Below are 14,843 nucleotides of genomic sequence, written 5' to 3'. Positions count from 1 at the left end.
AATTCTGTATCCTGAGTAGTTGTCAGCCAGTTAAAAGGTGTGCAGGATTCTAGGGATTGTTTTGTCAGGTTTCACCATGTAGAGGAGGATATCATCTGCATACAGTGATATACACTCATCCACCCTTCTCCCAAGCCATGAACCAATGGGTCCTTTTTAACCCAGCTGGCGAGGCGTGCCAATGCCTGGGTGAAATGTATAGGAGAGAGTGGGAAGCCCAGCCTGGTCTCTTTGGAGTAGAAACAGGTCTGACCAGACCCCATTGACTCAAACTCTGGCCTGCAGCTAATGGAATAACAGCTTTATCAATTTGATGTAGTTGGAGCAGATAGCCATCCTCTCTAACACCCCCCAAATATAGGACCACTCCAAGATGTCAAATGCCTTGGCCGTGTCCAAGGACATGACAGCTGCCGGTTCGAATACTTCTTCCACGTTTTCTATACAACCAATCAGGCATCTTGTATTCAGTGTCATTTCCCTGTGGGACAGGAACCCTAATTCATCCAGGTGTACAAAGTCTGTGATCACCCTGAGATGAGTGGCTAGAATTTTGGCAAATACTTTGCTCAACATGTTAAGTAGCAAAATGGGCCTATAGGAGGCACACTCAGTTGGTGACTTTCCCTCTTTCAGTCATTAATATTGCAGCTTTAGGTTGATCTGTAGGTGATACCCCTGTACTCTCTTGCTTCGTAGAACATCCTGTACATGTGTGGTGCCATTGTAGCGGCCATTCACTTATTGAGTTCTACAGGTATACCACTAGTTCCAGATGCATTTCTTTGCTTCTCTTCCCTTATTGCCGAATTATGTCTACTGCACTAATGTCTTTAGCTAACTCTTGTGCCTTTTCTCTCTAATGCTGTGGGGTAACTCCTGAATCTCCCTTTGGATCTTACCACACTAGGAACTTTATAACTCAGGATAAAATCTAACAAACTCTGCTGCAATCCAGTCCTTTTAGCCTCCAGTATTTTCCTTTTGGGTACAGTAAGTGAAATTAGAGAAACCAAAACTCCCTGCATAAAATGTACTTTTAGATTTAAAAAAAAGAAATCTGTAATAAGTGAAACTAGAGAAACTAATGCTCCCCATATGCAAAGTGTTTTTGTAAGTATCCTCTAAGCAAAACTTCACATGTCTTTCAGGTATTGGTGGAAATCTAGTTGCTATTCAAGCCAGTAGGATTTCTACTTATCTCCATTTACATAATATTCCAGGAGAGCTGCCAGAGGAGGCCAAAGGTTGCTACCATCCATGTAAAACATTTTATGGAACAGGTATACATTCTTTATTTCAAATCATTAATTGGACAGTGCATATCTTATTTTACTATTTACGTGACCTTGATGTATCTTGAAAGTTTCTCCACATATACACATTTGAAACTATATTAGGTGAGAAAGTATGCATCTTAGCTATGAACTAAGTAGGGTTGCTACATTGTTCCTGGCAGCACTCCTGCCATAATTTCCAAAAGGCTGCCTGAAAAACATTAACATGTCAAACTCCTTTGCATGCAATAAAATAAAAATGTTTACTTCTTTTGAAGAATCCAACAAGTACAAAAATGTAAAATTAGAGATTGTAGGAATAAGTATTTTCTTTCATGGCTACTCATCAAAGTAATAAGCACTGAATTGTTCCACCCATGTGTCAGATCCCAGAGGAAAAAAAAAAAGTTTGTATGTGTATATATGTGCGCGTGTGTGCGCGTGCGTGTGTGTGTGTGTGTGAACAAGCTATTTTTGTATACAAATGTGTACATAAAAATAATTTACTTTGCAGCCTAAGGAAGGAATTCATTTTCCATTAACAAAATGTCTGCAATTAGATTAAAATAATCACTATATCTAAAGTGACGATAAGTGTCAGTTACACAACTATTCCGAAAAAGGAAAAATAAATGGAATATAAAGCTAGCAGGTAGGCTGCACAAGTAAAGCAGTAACACTGGAACTGTGCCTTTAAGGGCCTCACCCTTCCTCCATTGTTACTTTATATACCATATTGGTGACCGTTGCGCAAGGTCATTTTTCCGGCTCCTGACAACAGGATCCTGGAGCACGGAGCTCAGCTTTTTTGTCCTTTTTTATGAAAACCTTTAACAGCTGATTTAATCCACCTCACTCAACATCCTTTAGGGCAGGAGGAATGTTTCACCTATTTTTTGATTGGAATCTTTAATATTTTCCAGTCAGAATGCCTTCATTTTTTTGTGAAGTGCCATGCCTGAGGCAAGAAATTGCCGATCAGATCCCCATGACCTCTGTTTTGTATGACATCCAGAGGATCACCATCCTGAAGAGTGTGAACATTGTGAAAACATGTCTGGAAGGACCCTGAAGGATAGTCAAAGGATCAGAATACACAGCCTCCAAGAGAGACTTAAATAGGCATCTTCAGCACATTATGAGGGACCAGGAGAAGTTTTTCCATTTACCTCAGTGCCCTACTCTTCTTCAAGTACTACCCAGGAGATATTTCTAAAGAACGTGGAAGAAAAGAAAAATGACAATGTTGAATGCCTGTGGGAGATTCCCTGCAGAAGACACTGAATACACATTTTATTTCACAGCCCACAAAATGTATGCTTGACTTGATTGCTTCTTTTTATAGGCAGTGGCTTTGACATCTAAACTCAACATGGACAAAACGGAAGTTCTGAACTTCGGCAGACACACCGCCCTGTGGAATAACTGCTTTGGGTGCCCATTATTAGTCGAGGGGTAATCGGTCCGCTCAGAAAGAGGCTGCAGGTTTGGACTGTGAAACCAGTCAGGCTGAACCATCAAGAGGGCCTCAGGTCTCACAACCTCAGGGACACCTTTGTTCCACTTCCATTTGGGCCAGGGGCGATGGATGCAAAGGTGTCTCAAGGCATCAGGTTTTTCACAGCCGAGTCACTCATGGTCGGGGGGGCTGCATAAAGAGCAGCATCGAGGAGTCCCCCTCCTGGCAAACCCAAGGTGGATTTTGTCACTGGGGGACCATGCTGGCGCATTTGGCCCACTTCAACTCTGGTTTGGAGCGACGGGTGCAGTGGTGCTGACTGGTTTCTGGTTTACGCAGTCCGGATTCCTCACAGTTCTTACTTTGGTACCTGCAGAGTTCAGGGAAGCAGCTCTGCTGCTCCAAGGGATTTCCTGAGACTTGGCAGAATCGTTGGTAGTCCTACCAGGTTTTTAGAGGCACAGCAGCTTACAGGATGAGTCGACCTTGACACAATCGTGGGCAAAAGCGAACAGGCAGGCAGGGTTGGCACCAAGTCTGTTGCTGCTCCATCGTTCTTGCTTTACGCAGCTGTTCAGTCATTATTCTTCTTTTGGGTCGTTAGTATCTACTTTCCTGTTGCCAGGGGCACCCCTAAATACTAGATTTAGGGGTCTTATGGGAGTGTAGGGTAGTAGATCATGTGCTACTTACCCATGGGGTCACTACACCTCTATATGACCATTTCCTCAACTTTGTCCCAGAGTTCCTAAGTTTGCCATTGCAAAGATGGCAGACTTCTGATTATCATATTCACTTCAGGTATCCCACCTTAGGGTTGGAACTAGCTTGAAGGTGAGCACGCCTCTCTGACTAATAATGTTTCTACCTATCAAGGTGCCAAATGGGCCCCGGACAGTTTCGCATACCAAAGGTGGTGGGTTCTTTGAAGTTCCTTGCCTTGGAATGCTAATTTGCAGGTCATCCTGTGAGGGGGTTGTAACCACCCTCTGCCCGAGCAGGCTTTGTTCACGACCTTCTGAGAGCAAAGGCCCTCACCCCTGGGAGGACCTGGCCTGGCAGTTTGGGCTTGACTGTTCCCATTGGACGCAGGGTCAAGACTGATTTGCATATGGCTGGGTCCTAGCTGGAATGGCATGGTGAGCAAAACAACGATGGATTTAGGCCCAGATCTCTGTACTGGGGTGAATGTATGACATTGTTCTGCATTCTGTCCATCAATTGTTCTTTTTGCATTTGTCACCCCGAGTGGGACGGGTATGCCCAGACGTGGGTCATGTGCTCTTCATACCACTGAAGTCAAGCTATCCTGACTGATGAGAAATGCTGAAAGCCCGAAATCGGTCCTTGGATGCTTGTTTCCAGTCCAGGGAGGACCTGGCATGGCAGTTCGGGCTGGACTGTTCCCATTGGGCTCAGGGTCAAGACTGATTTGCATATGGCTGGGTTCAAACTGGAATGGCATTGTGAGCAAAAAAACAATGGATTTAGGCCCTGATATCTGTACTGGGGTGAATGTATGACTTTGTTCTTCATTCGGTCCATCAATTTTTCTTTTTGCATTAGTCACCCATGGGGGTCAGAACTCATCTGTGGTTGAAGGCTAGCTAGGACCAGTCCGTTAGCACTCTAGCAGCTCGCAGGTTTTCCGGGAGCACCTCTAGTGTGCCCTCTGGGTGCATGTATTAATAAATCCATCACTGAAATCAGTGTGGGTTTATTAATATGAGCTGTTTGATACCAAACACCTTGGGTTTCAGTGAAGCCATCATGGAGCGGGGGAACTCGTTTTCACCAGTTTCCAGCACATGCACTTAAATATGGCTACCCTGGTCACTTATACTGGCTGTAACTGAACAGGCCAGCACTGGGGCATATCTGCTCATGTAGATATTTCCACACATGTAATATAATGCACCCTGCCTTAGGGATGTATGGTCTGCTGTAGTGGTGACTTACAAATATTAAATGCAGTGTAAGGGAAGATGTGGTGGTTTCACTTTTTAGAGCACCTGGTCACGCAGCCTGCATGTATTTGGTGCTGGGTCCTTTAGAGTGGCACAAGATATGCTTCAACTTTGAGGGACCCTCTTTAGTACCTATGCCCTAGGTAACAGAGGTAACATTTACTAAGGACATGCAAATGACCGGTTGGCACTGAGGACCTTTTTAGTAGGAGCCTGGTGCACTTCAGGCAAAGTTGCATCAAATATCAAGCAAAAAATGGAGTGACTTCTGCAACAAAACCCCATTTTTCTACAGTATCTACCAGGCAAAGCGTCACCAAAGGTAAGTAACTTGTGCATGTGGGTGCAGGTGAGAAGTGGGTTTGTGGATGCATTTGTTGATACCGGGGAATGGTTGACCTATAAAGATGATCTGTAGATGTGACTGGCTGTATACGTTGTTGGAGATGGTGTTTTGAGTTTGTCATCATAATAATGTCTTAATGCACCGTGTCGAACAAGCGGGGATCCGGGGAACAGCACATGGGTGGATAAAATCTTTTTTAACAGGTAGAACCCAGGCGGTACGCCTTGGGAGTTATACGGCTCCTAACCTGACTAACTCATGTGGAGTTCCTCAGGGTTCATCCTTGTCCCGATTGCTATTCAATTTGTATATCCGTCCCTTGATTCACTCACTCAAGGCTAGGAATGCCACAGTATTTAATTATGCTGATGATCTTCAGTTGGTCTTCAAGCTGGATTCCCAAAATGCAGCCGCTGAATTTCAAGCTACAATGCTGCATATTCAAGGTTGGATGGATCAGAACCAACTGAAGCTTAACCCCGGGAAAACCGAATTGGTGCTGCCTGGGAAGAGTCTTAGTAGTTGGGGACCTCACTACTGGCCGAGCGAATTAGGCCCCCCCTCCTGTTCCGTCCCCATCAGTGAAAAGTCTTGGAGTGACCATAGATTCTGATCTCTCCCTGAGGGGTCATGTCGGTACTGTGGTCTCTTCTTCTCTGTTCCAATTACGTAAAATGTGAAAGATCGCTTACCTGTTGTCTCATCAAGCCTTGATCCAGGTGGTGATTGCGCTCGTGCTCTCACGCCTTGATTTTTCCAACTCGCTGTACACCGGCCTCCCCGTAGGCCTGGTCAATCGCCTACAAATAATTCAGAATCAGGCGCCGAGACTGATTTACAAGTAGCCGAGATGGCAGTCTGCCAGGATGTTATTGCGCACCTTACATTGGCTACCTATGGCGCAAAGTTCTGCGTTTAAGTCGGTATATATAATTTTTAAGGCTTTGCATTGCACTAGCCCTAAATTTCTTAACAGCTTAATCAGGAGACACGTCCCCACATGCAATCTTCGTTCCGCCCATTTTCATCTTTTGTCTATCCCATCAATAAAACTAAAACGACTAGGCGGTCGTAGGTTTTCCTATTTGGCCCCCAGGCTTTGGAACTCATTCCCACTCCCAGTCAGGAACTGCGACAGTCTCTTGGGATTCAGAAGGGCCTTAAAAACCTGGCTTTTTGGACAAACTGATTAATCTGGATCCTCGCAGATGCTAGTGTAGGAACAGCGCCAAGAGACCTATGGTGTAAGTGCGCTTGACAAGTTCATTTTAACATAACATAATCTTACATGATCTTAAATTGCGATCTATGTTCCTTTGTGTTTGTTTATTGATACTGGCTATCCTTGTTCCTCTGCCCTGTCAGAATATGTCAACAAGACTCAGTGATATGTGTGAGGCAGGAGAATGTAGCAACATTTTATACTTTCACCCCAATACAAATAGCCAGTAACTTTTCTTGACATTTCACCCTTTGATGCTACCTCAGATGTTTGAGGGGAATCATTCCTAATGCTGATCAAATGCAGATAGTGTGCAGTAGTGAAATTATGTATTTGGTAATTGGTTTTTTTTAAGTGTCACACACAGTTTGTAGACACCTTAATACACATTGTGCAAGAAGGCGAGGGAATAAAGCAGACGGGAATGTTACTGGCACAAAGGAGAGTTCAAGATATGATGTGATTCTAGGACTTCTTGGATTGCAGGCATTGCCATTCCAGATTCCCTTTGCTGAGAGCAAGTTGCAGGAGTTATGTTGGTGGTGAGGAGGTCAGATTAGATCAGGTGCAAGCAGATGGTCTCTTGTCTGAATCATCAGTGAGCCCACAAGATGGTTGTGTTGGTTGAGAGATAATAGTTCATCGCCCATCTGGTCATCAAAAGACATAGCCCAATTTGTGCAAGCTTAGGGGATATGATAAAAAGAGATTTAACATCTTCACAGGCATTTAATATCTTCAAAACCTTTTCACTAGTTCAGTTTTGTATGTTAAGATACATCAATTGGGCAGCACTGAAGTTATATTTTCAGTAAACCTGAGGCCGTACGTGCTACCAGCAGTACTTGAAGTCATCTACAGATATAGCTATATCTGTAGTGAACTAATGAACTATCAAGATCTGAATGTTTATAAATATTCTGCAGGTGCTTACTGTTACTTTTATGTATGAGTTCTTCAACTAAGCTATAAGGTTGCCTATTCAAACAAGTATCCAGAAATGGCTGCTTAGATGCCTGGGATTGTGATAATTGCTTCTAAGGGAGTTTGTGCAGAAGCACTGCGTTACAGCAATTAGCGAAGATACATGGCATTGAATCTTATTATGATTATTATTATGGTGATGTACAATTTCTGTAAGCTTTTCTGTATGGCAATACAGTGTATGAGTCAGTATTATGCTGCTAGGGTAATGTGCACATAACAGACATTGTTAGGACCTATAGGCTTATACCTGAAAATTAGTAATGATTATTAGTGAAGTGGTATACCCTAAGTAGTAAAGCACTGTTACCAAAGTTGTAGAAAATCTTGTGGTATGTGATGTAATTAATAAAATGCACTCCTCCCAACTGGCTGTGAACACCACGCTACACAGCATTTGTTCATTATCAAATATCTTTTTTTTTTTATAACTGAGAAAAGATGCAAAGTTTGTATCTATAAATAGAAGGATGCACCATTGAACTAAATCATGGATTTTTATCTCTCTCTACTCGAATTTGTCATAAAATTGACTATACATGTGATGTAAGCTAACTAGAATACAGGGGCCCATGATTTTTGTTTAGTAGATGTTTTGCACAAAGGATAAATGTTGAAAAGACTCCTTCATTCTGTTATTCGTGGTGATAATGTTCAGCAGTAAATTGCTCATAAAAAGAAACGGCTCTAACAAAAAAATATCATCTCCATCACAAAATGGAAGGCAATGTTGCCAGTAATTAGCATTAAAGATGGGGACTAATTGTGGCAGTTGATGGAGCATGAAACAGATCTGCACTTTATTTGGCAAGGCTGCATGGATAATGCCTTCCAATTTGAAAACTTACTTTACTAACCTGTCAATCTGGCATATATAGTTCTTCATGTCTCTGTTAAGACTTGTCAAAATTGAATTAAATTGATTAAATCTTCTAGGATTCAATGTCCACGAGGCCTACCAGTATAATAAAAGCAAGTCTAATTGTTTATCCTCTGTAATACTGCCTGGAGGGAAGTACGCTTATTGCAATCTGGATCTAGTACTGAGGGAAGAAGCAGCAGTCTATTGTTTTACAGCAATTTGATAGCAATATTGGACTGAAAAGCCAACATTTTTTGCCTGTATATTGTTAAACTGTCTTAAGGAAGTGCTGACAACGAAATACTCTTTAATGCATATGGGCTTCTCATACCACATTTCATTGCTTTTAAGGCCCTCAAAGGTAGTGCATCCATTTTGCACGTTTGTGTTGTCAAGCAAATCTTTGATTCATGTGAATAGTACATCATCTGGTTAAAACCTTTCCTTACAGTTACACCCACTTTTCCTAGCATTACCGAAGCCCATTTACCATTGATGCATCTGCAAGTGTCAAGTCATACAGCACAGAGACCTTTTAAAAACTGGGAAGTCCCACAACATCCATAACCAGCACTGTGTCCAGGTTCACATGCTGTTCATCTTATATATGACTGATGTTGGTTATGACTTCGAGGGTCAAATGATTTGTGCACTGCACCATAGCAAAAGATCACTGACCTTGTCCGTGTACAATCCCAACCTTATTGGTGGTTATTTAAAACTTTCTAATTTAAATGCTTATGATTCCATGGTCTGTTCAGTCTTGATATATGCCACATCAATCAAGAGGGAAGTTAGTACAACTAGATCATAATCATTGGAATGTGTTCCTTTTTCTTGCCAAAGGGTGTAAATGAGAACTTGCTTTTATCCTTGGGTCCAGTTATCCTGCAGCCTTAGTTTGTGAAGCAAAATTCTTGCTTTAAGTCTTGAAAATCTAGTCAGTTACTGTTTGCTCAACCGACCCACATGCTCTCTTGGTCTGTTTCTTAGTAGAGAGTTGCTCAGTAGATGCCTATGCTCCTTGTACTCCCATTGTCTCCATGCCCATATGAGACTACCTGACTTGCAAACAGAGTAATAAGGCATCAAGAATAAGAGTGCATTATTGTCACAGGAGAAGGTGGATTTCATCATTAGGAAGAAGAGTCTGGAGGTGAGGTAAGCGTCTCAGCTACTGGATGTGTACTGAATGCCCCTTCTGTCACTGAGGAGTCTTGGAGTCTCCCCCAGTGAGGGTTGAGGCCACACTGGTCCTATTCAGGTGCTCTGAGTAACCCCGGGGAAGGTGAGAGTGCCTAGTCATAACATTTCACTGCCCAGTTCCAGAAAACATGTTTCATCATGATCCTCCTGCTTTTCAAAGGAAATATTAAGTGCCCCTGAACCAAGTGCCCACTGCGGACTAAATCACTCATACATTGTAGAGTTCCTTACAATGTTGAGTTAGGCCCGGCTGTTCGCCTGGATAAGGAGTTCTGAAAGCATTATAATACTGTAGCATCAAGCCGTTCTCTCTCTGGGTGTGGTATTGCAGGCCTGTTGCTCCAAGAGGGAAACTAAGCCTCAGGTTAAGAGGTTGAGCAAGTCTCCCTGCCCTGACCTAGGTCAGAGGACCAGTCTCAATTCATTCTAATAGCTGCAGAGACTTGCACTGGGGTTGTTGAGATCAGCGTCTCCCCTTGGACAGCCTTTGTTGCAATCTGAACCTAACTAGTTAGGTCTATTTTTATGCTTCCTTCACCACCTGTTGAACCCAGCTTCAGAGCTGTGTGGAAGGCATTGAAAGTGCATGTACTTCATAGACAGCATGTGAAATACACTGCCTCCTGAAAAAGTGCATGAAGTTGCCTCCCCAGGGTGTAAGACACCATTATTCATTATTGGAGAAGCGTGGCTCAGTGGTTAGAGGCGGCAGACCCGGAAGCTGAGATCGGCCGTGGACCAGGGTTCGATTCCCTTCCTCGGCGGGTCTCGGGCTCAAAAATTCCACGGACTCGACAATTCTCGCTCCGGTGCCTACTCAACTCACGGGGTCACACTCTGCGACTCTGGGCAATAGCTTGCTTAATCTCCACTACGGCCCCTCGCGGCGGGATGCCTGGCTTTCACCTTGTGGATACCCTGCCGGGGTATCTCACAGGGGAATACCAGGACGGGTTCCCTAAGCAAGCGCTTAGATACCGGGTCGGTGATTTGCGCTATATAAATACATGTACATTCTCCAAAACATGCATGGGGTAAGACGAGCATTGGCAAAGCCAATAGGTCTCACCTCTGGGACCTTATAAGTGTTTAGCCATGCAGCACATTATCAACCAGTGTTAGCGCAGTGTGAGCTATGGTGCACTATCACAGGTCATGTCATCACAGCGCTAGGTGCACTATGTTGCACTGCCACATGCTGTTATGAGAGGTCTCTGGCGAACTGGGCTTTAGCTCTTGGAGCTGCACAACACCATACTGAAGGAGAAAATGGAGTCCTGAGTGTTTGATGCAATATTATTGTGTATTTGTAAAGGTCACTATCACCCACAAGGGTTTCTTGGCGGGCACTCACCCATCAACTTGAAAGCAAATCAGCCATGACAGATGAATGGAACCTACATTCACTGCAAAGAGTATCTAACCTTAGCTGGCCTGCAAGATGGGCATATAGAAGAGCCAACCAGTACTTACTACTCCACGAATGGGGATTAGTAAGTATCATGCAAAAGATGAACCCTATTTCCTTTTTGTTTCCACCACTGGAATGGGCACTTACTAGGTCGAGGAGGAAAAAAACAACACAAAGCAGAGGAGCTCAATTGTACAAATTTAGAAATATTAAAAAAGTTATTAAACAATCGGGCAAATAAAAACCATCACTATTGACTACATTCAGACAACTTGTATAGATGGATGCGTTTACTTGCTGAAGTGCGATTACCTTGCAGATACATGTTTGATGGCAGCTGTCCCTCACTTCAAGGCCTCCCGTGGCACCAGAAGCCTATGTGTAAGATACCATTACAATATTTGGGTAATATGTGTTAAATGCTAGTGTATTTTTGCACTTTTCTCAAAGATTTCTAATTTCAAAACCTTGTTTTAAATGTAATTTTGGCACAACACCGATGTTGTTAAATCATGTAGAGAGAGCCTTAACATTGCACGATAGATGAACAAACTGCAGACTTGTGCAATGAAGTCACTGGTGGACGCGACTCAGGCACTTTATATGTCTGTCTCAGAACCCTGACCGAGGCTGGCCTGGAAACAACACAAAGCTAGCAGCCCCACCCTGAGCACTCAGTGAGTGAGCATCTTGGGGCTGGGCAACACTTGAGTTCTCACCCTGCTGCCTGGGCGTGGAGGCACACACGGTTACACCGCACGCCCTGCCTGTCCTCTGCTTAACCCGTACCTGGCCATCTGTGACCTGCAGAACAGCTGGCCAATGTACTTTTCATACTCAAATCAGACGGGAGCAGTCCTGTTTCAAACCCCACCCGAAACTCTTTATAGCTGACAGTATATAAAAGTGATAATCGAGGCTTTTGCAACATAGTAACAACATTTTTTTTAAACGAGGGGAGCAAAACTAAAAGAAAACTTGCTTTTCTAAAAGACGTTGCTCCGCAATGAACAAGGGGGAAAGAGCAGAGAAAGCGCAGCGGCCAAGAAGTGGGTGCCGTACATAGAAAAGGGAAATAAAAAGTGCACACTTGTGCAAAGTGCTCGTTTACGCCCGCCTCGTAAAGCTTAAACATCAAATGCCGTACTGCTGATCTAAATAAATAAAAATACAACCAAGAAAAACACATGATGTGTAAAGTTATTTGCAGGTTGCAATACTGCCGAGAAAACCAAAATATACAACAAACAAAGACATGTGAAATGTAAAGTTGTTTGCAAGTTGCCGTATTGCTGATATAACAAGTCCATATTCAAAGAGGAATGTAACGCGACCTCGTGGGCAAAGCGCTGTGCCAGAAAAAGTTGTTTGAATAAAAAAAAACTTCCTGAACAGAAAGTCAAACAGAAAAAAGCGGAAGCCTACAATTCCTGCGGCAATACTCTAGGGGAGTGAACGACTTGCAAAAAGGAGGGACCAGGAAGAAAAATTACCTACTGACAAGTAAGGGATTTGAAAAGAAACTGATTTAGACAAATGAAAAGTGATGGGAGGAGTTCAAGCCCACAATGTACATATCACAGATCATCCAGACAGGTCAAGCGCTGTCTAGGCTCGACCTCAAAAAGAAGAGACATCTGATTACTTAGCTAACCAGGACACCAATCCGCAACAAACTTGTCGGAAGGTTATACCACCATCTGTATTTGTAAAGCACGAACTACTCACCCTTATGGGTCTCAAGGCGCTGGGGGCCGTCATGGAAATTAAGTGAGCTATTGCCCAGAGTCACATGGTGCTGAGCTGAGCTGCCGCCAGAGCCAGGGGTAGAACCGTGAACCCTGTGCTCCGAAGTCAGCTGCCCTGGCCGCTGCACCACTCCTTTCCACATCCATCAATGGCTTACCGTAACAAGGAGTAAGAGACCTGATTCATTCTCTGCCAAGAACTGTTGCCAGTTTCCCTAGCACAGTTCCTCTTCCCTGCCTGTACCTACCATAACCATTTTCAGTGGCAAACTGGTCATAGTCACCATGCCCATCAGGCAGAAAGCAAAAGCTTAAGAACCCCCCTTTCTTGTACCCCTCTGACACTAGTCGAAGCTTTTCGTCTCTACTGTCCTAGATTCTCAATGTGGGCTTTCATGCCGGGGCAGAGGCAGCTTCTACCATTCCTTGTGCATCTTCTACTGACACTATTGATGCTTTTGTGGGCCAAGAACAGCCCCAGGCACCAATCTCCCTATGGGAACCATCACGACTTGTTCCAGTTCAGCTTCCAGTCCAAATTCCCAACTGTTACAGGTCACACTTCCAGAATGGATGAACTCCAGTTTTGCCCAGCACACAGCCTACCTCCTTGCAAAATGCTCAGTTGAAGGAACTAAACACTTTCTTTGAGACTGGTACCATGACCAGAAGGACCTACCTGCACTCAGCCAGACTATACCATGGAGTTGTGGACATGACTTTCAAAGTGCTGTACATTACAGCCCTGAAGTCCCCCACTGGAGAATGAGGGCCTCAGTCTACTGATGACAGCAACAACTCTCCCATGGCCATTTAGCCATAAGTTCTTAAACATTCTCAGAAGTTCTGAAGACTGCTCATCAATGAGCCTACAATCTCAAGGACCTCAGATGACAAATTCTGGGTTCCCAAACACAATTCTTTTTTTCTCCGGCAACACCACTGTTTAGTGTGTTTAGGTGATGAGTGCTTTTCTGAGGACAGGGTCTTGTCTACCGACATTGTCAAACAGGCCAATTGTCTTGAGATATATGGCAAGAAGACAACCAGCTATAGCTGCATCTATTGCACAGGTTTGAAACAAACACCTCTTTGTTCACAGATAAAGATCAGGAGAAGTATAACTCCATTAGAAGACCCCATTGATGCTGTGAATGACCACTGAGTGTAGCCTCTACATGCCCTAGCAATTGTGACCAAAGTCCTTATACCTTAGGCTAGAAATCCAGTAGAAAGTAGTCCTCCTCCTGCTTGATTGGAAGAACTTACGCCATACCTCAAAAAATGTGGTGTTCCATTAGTCCAAGGATGGTGGCGTGAAGATCAAATCCGTGATTCCTAACAAATTGGTACCTTGTAAGCGTCCTATACTTTTCCAGATGTGATAGGGCTTCTAACCTTTTAAAGCCAGGCAGTTGATTTGCTTCAGATTCCTAGCTCAGCCCACTTCCACTGGAAACCATTCCTGAAGAGGATGAAAGATGTAAGAACAAGCTGGCCACTTGGCTTCAATGGAGGTCAAGAGGTCCCAACTATTTCCCTGGGATGACCTGCCATCTTCTGCATCACTATAATGGGGGAAGGGGCAAGAGGCATTTCCCCTCCCATCACTGGGCCTAGCTCAGCTTTGATGAATCAGGAGTTTTGGTGGTGAAGAATGGTTGTGATCTGAATCTTTCACTGTTGAACATAGCAAGGCTACCCCTGCCATGTTTGACAACCATAATGCAGTCTTCTCCTTTATGGAGCAATAGAGTTGGTTTCGTCCAGAACAGTCACTGCGATACTCCCACTATTTAATTGAGATGAAGCAGTTTTACAGTCTTTAACAGTTTTTCCTTGCAAAACTTTAGGATATTGACTTTGGCGCAGGTTCTGGCAACTTTCCTAAACGGTGACACGCTGTGCTCAGTGGACATACAGTTTTCCTCACCTAGTACTGCAGAAACACAGGACGTACCTCAGTATTATGATGGGCAGCCAACATAGCCTTTATGAGGCAGAATATCTTGCTAACACTTTTGTAGGCCCAATGCTTCCAAAAGCTTAATTCGCAGTATCGCTGACACCTCGGTGGTGCTTAATTTTAGATGCAACTCTCCCTCCTAGGCTGCATTGGCTAAGTGCTCTGGGCAGGACTGTTCCCATGAGGCACATGATCAAGGCTGATTTGCATATGGCCATGTCTGAACTAGGGTGGTGTGGTGAGCAAAAATAACGATGGATTTAGGCCCAGATCTCTGTGCTGGGGTGAATGTATGACATTGTTCTGCATTCTGTCCATCAACTTTTGTTTTTGCATTTGTCACCCCGAGTGGGACGGGTATGCTCAGACGTGAGTCCCATGCTCTCCACACCACT

At 43.9% G+C, this 14,843-nt stretch overlaps 1 protein-coding gene across 1 annotated transcript in view; it reads left to right on the top strand.

Moving 5' to 3' along the window:
* Positions 1–14,843, top strand: part of SLC41A2 (solute carrier family 41 member 2) — a 397,409-nt gene that overhangs the window by 344,297 nt on the left and 38,269 nt on the right. Inside the window, exon 9 of the mRNA XM_078675022.1 lies at positions 1,152–1,283. Within this exon, the coding sequence (XP_078531148.1) occupies positions 1,152–1,283 (132 nt within the window). The remainder of the gene's footprint in view (positions 1–1,151; positions 1,284–14,843) is intronic.

Source organism: Lissotriton helveticus, chromosome 1_1 (assembly GCF_964261635.1).
Source record: "Lissotriton helveticus chromosome 1_1, aLisHel1.1, whole genome shotgun sequence".
Taxonomy (NCBI): Eukaryota; Metazoa; Chordata; class Amphibia; order Caudata; family Salamandridae; genus Lissotriton; species Lissotriton helveticus.
This window is presented reverse-complemented; position numbering and strand designations above follow the sequence as displayed.